The sequence below is a fragment of the Octopus bimaculoides genome, chromosome 19 (assembly GCF_001194135.2).
Source record: "Octopus bimaculoides isolate UCB-OBI-ISO-001 chromosome 19, ASM119413v2, whole genome shotgun sequence".
NCBI lineage: Eukaryota > Metazoa > Mollusca > Cephalopoda > Octopoda > Octopodidae > Octopus > Octopus bimaculoides.
In genome coordinates, this window is record NC_068999.1 from 25,127,102 (window position 1) to 25,131,240 (window position 4,139).

The 4,139-nt window shown below is 35.6% G+C and overlaps 1 protein-coding gene across 3 annotated transcripts in view; it reads right to left on the minus strand.

The window, feature by feature from the left end:
• LOC106874530 (PC3-like endoprotease variant B) overlaps positions 1–4,139 on the minus strand; it is a 166,646-nt gene that overhangs the window by 31,567 nt on the left and 130,940 nt on the right. For all 3 annotated transcript variants that reach the window (XM_014922295.2, XM_052974834.1, XM_052974835.1), the window contains one exon: positions 2,178–2,417. In XM_014922295.2, coding sequence (XP_014777781.1) covers positions 2,178–2,417 — 240 coding nt within the window. The remainder of the gene's footprint in view (positions 1–2,177; positions 2,418–4,139) is intronic.

Sequence of the window (4,139 nt, forward strand, 5' to 3'; positions counted from 1 at the left end):
TATATATATATATATATATATATATATATGTATGTATGTATGTATGTATGTACGTATGCATGTATGCTTGTGTGCATGTATATATGTAAAACTCTTGGGTCACGTGTGTCTCAAGATCTTGAACCAAAAATCTCCTGCCAGACCATTCTATCGTAATGCCTTAGAGTTTGATTTTACTTCCAACACCCACTTTCGTTTTTACATTGTTGACTTTGTATTGTCATTTCTAACAACATACACTCCTATACATATGATACAGTCTTACTTAACCTTTTAAAGACAAACACGAACAATATACAGCCTAAAGCTCACCCTAACAAGCTGTAACAAACAACCTTGTGTTCTTATCAAAACACAAATCTCAACCATTGCACATATTAAGGAAATATTCTTACATCACTACACACCCTTACTCATGGCAGCTAAATCTCTCATGGTAGGCGTTACTGTCTCTGTTGTTCTTTCATAGCAACCACGCACATATATGATACATAGCTAATACTACATCATGTCAGGGCTGGTTGCTGGCCCTCTACAAAGCTTTTTGTATGACGCACATTAGATTTCTGTTTATATAACTGAACTGTACTGATGATACATACACAACATCCTCGAAAACATCCTCATAACAGGCCAACTGACTGATTGTCTGAGATGCATTCATCAACGCATTACAATCAGTGGTTCACAGCCATATTGTGCTCCTTTTTTTGCCTGTCTTCTATCACTTACTACTCTTTTAAATTTGTAAGCTATGCACCACCTCCACCAATTGTTTCTGCTTCTCCTTCATTCACCATCCCTATAAGAGGGGGAAGGGGGATCGTTCTCAAACTCAGAACTAAATCTTTTCCCAATACTTCCAACCTAAAATTATTCTCTTTAATATCTTCCACACACACACAACTTATGTAATTAAAGCTGGTCATCAATTACATTGATCCTGCTTGTGTGGGAGAGCTTCAGAAGGTCATTGCCTCCTCCTCCTCCTCCCCCTCATCCTCCAGCTTAATGCAAAATCTAGGAAATGATAGATTATTATGATAAAGTAAATTAGTGAAGAAAATTTAATAAGCAAGGTTTGAAAATACGAGTACTTACAAAACCTTCATACAAAAATAAGGTCGTGCAATTTATAATATCATTCTATGGTTTGTCCTTAATATGTTTAAATAGACGGACAAAAAGAAAATTTATTTAGACAGGATTGATTACAGAAAGCATTTAAATGCAGTAAAAATAACATTTTATTGAGCATGAATTTTCTTAGTTATTCAGTTAATGATATATAAACCAGAAATGATAGCTCAGTGGACAATGGATGTCCAAGAAAGGACAAAGATGAAGATTAATATGTAAACTACCAATTTCCAAACTAGATTCTGATATTCTCTCTTACTCATTTCAGTCATATGACTGCGGACATGCTGGAGCACCTCTTTTAGTCAAACAAATCGACCCCAGGACTTATTCTTTGTAAGCCTAGTACTTGTTCTATTGGTCTTTTTTGCCTAACTGCTAACTTACAGGGATGTAAACACACCAACATCGGTTGTCAACTGATGGTGGGGGACAAATACAGATACATACACAAACATATACGTACACACATGCACACACACACACACACACACACACACACACACACACATACACACACACACATATGATGGGCTTCTTTCAGTTTCTGTCTACCAAATCCACTCACAAGGCTTTGGTTGGCCCAAGGTTATAGTAGAAGACACTTGCCCTAGGTGCCATGCAGTAGGACTGAAGTTGGAGCCATGTGGCTGGGAAGCAAGCTTCTTACCACACAGCCATGTCTGCACCTGTATGTTACACAATTAAACTTTACAGCTGTTTAGTATGATTGTGAGTATAACCAAAGAGCAACTGAACTAAACATCTAGATTTAAACATTCCTTCAATCTATAATAGCAACATCATCATCATCATTGTTTAACGTCTGCCTTCCATGCTGGCATGGGTTGGACAAATATATTTGGCATATATTTAAGAATTATTTTCTCTTTCCTTAATTTAATTAGAAGATTATAATTTTTTATTGTGATGTATTTAAAAAGATATAAACCACTATACCTAGTAATTTAAGCTATTATACATAGCAAAAGTAGTAAAAGATAAGAAAGCTTTGTGCACAATGAAAAGCAACTTACAACTTGTATCTTTTCCTTATTTCCTTTTTTCAGTGGTTTAAAGGGTTTATTTCCTGTTGGTGTTACTACAAACATTGATGGACATTCTTCCAGGAAATCAGGTTTTAGGCCGTTGTCTGATATAGAGCCCACTGCTACAGTTTCTATACTACCAACATAACCATCAGCATTGCAATCATCATATCTGGCACCACCATTGCCTGTAGACCATATATAGATTGATCCAAGTCCATTACGACCCTGAAATCAAGGTAATAACATTCAGTCAAAGATAATAATATTTCAGATCTTTAATTTACTCTTTAGATACAAAGCATGTTTACAATATTTACATCTACAATCTGTTTTGATGATCATCATATGTCTTACTCCTGGTTGAGTATATATAACTTGACTGGACTGGAATTAGGAACTTTTATATGTTGGGATGAGTATTTTTCAGATCATTTGTTTCTTGTATAAAAGGTCAGAAGCAGGAATCAGAACACCAGTGTATTAAAAAAAAACCCAACAGCCACTAGAATCTATTAAAATCATGAAATTCATTATGCATACACTTCTAAAAATAAAAGGCAGAACTGTCAAATGTTTAAAACATCAGCCAAGATATTTCTATAATAAAGAAGAAGAAGAAATGAGTCGGGAAAAAATGTATTCTTGAATAACAAATACCATATGCATCATAAGGCAAATTAAACTGCCTTATTGCAAGATTTACTTGAGTAAACTCAAAATGTCTATAATGCATGGCTATGTGGTAAGAAGCTTACATCACAGCTGCATTGTTCCAGGTTCAGTGCCACTATGTGGCCCCTTAGGCAAGTGCCTTCTATTATAGCCTTGGGCCAACCAAAACCTTGTGATTGGATTTGGTAGATGGAAACTGAAAAAAGCCCATCATATATATTCACACATGTACGTATGTGTGTGTGTATTTGTGTTTGTCTCCCACCATCACTTGACAACTGGTGTTGGTGTGTTTATGTCCCTGTAACTTAGTGGTTTGGCAAAAATGAAACCAGGAGAGTAAGTGCTAAGCTTACAAAGAATAAGCCTTGGGATCGATTTCTTTGACTAAATCCCTTTATGGTGGTGCTCCAGTATGACCACAGACAAATGACTGAAACAAGTAAATTGGCAAAAGTGTAACACATAGAGTTGTGTTTAAAAGTAACATCACATTCTGCATATTCCTCACCAAAATTAAATCTTCCCATGAGTGGCTAGAACAGAAGAACTGCCCCTGTAATATCCACTATTTTCAAAAGTTTTTATAAAGGAAAGGTTAGTAAGCCCCTGTATGTGAGAATAGAATAGGAGAACAAAAAAAACCCCTCCTAAATGGATATACATCAATGTCAGAAATGGCTAAACATGTAGAGTGCAAAAAAAAACAAAAAAACAATAGAATGAAATTTCCATAATTGCCAGAGAACCACAGTGGAAACAAAGAAATCAAAGAAGCAGTATTTAATATACGGTAGGTCCAGTACTGACATTAAGCTTTAGTGAAAAATACATTTAGATAACCTCAAGTTGTACATTAATTGTATGCACATCAGTGGCATGGAGAATAAGAGCATTATTACTTTTAGTTTAGAAATAAAGCTACTGGGTTGAAATCTCATCTGGCACCACATACACAATCAGGAATAAGACACTAGATATTAAAGCAGTAAAGGAATGTTTCATCTATAAAGATAAGGTTCTCATTATAAGCTTGAACAGTTCTGAGAATATTTTCTTGATGAATTACAAAAAAAAAAAAAGGAAGGAAAAAAACTGGTAGAGGTCTGACTGTGTGATAAGAAGCTTGCTTTCCAACTACATGGTTCCAGGTTCAGTCCCACTGCATGGTACCGTGGGCAAGTGTCTTCTACTCTAGCCTCAGGCCAGCCAAAGCCATGTGAGTGGATTTGGTAGATGGAAACTGAAAGAAGCCCATCGTATATATATATATAT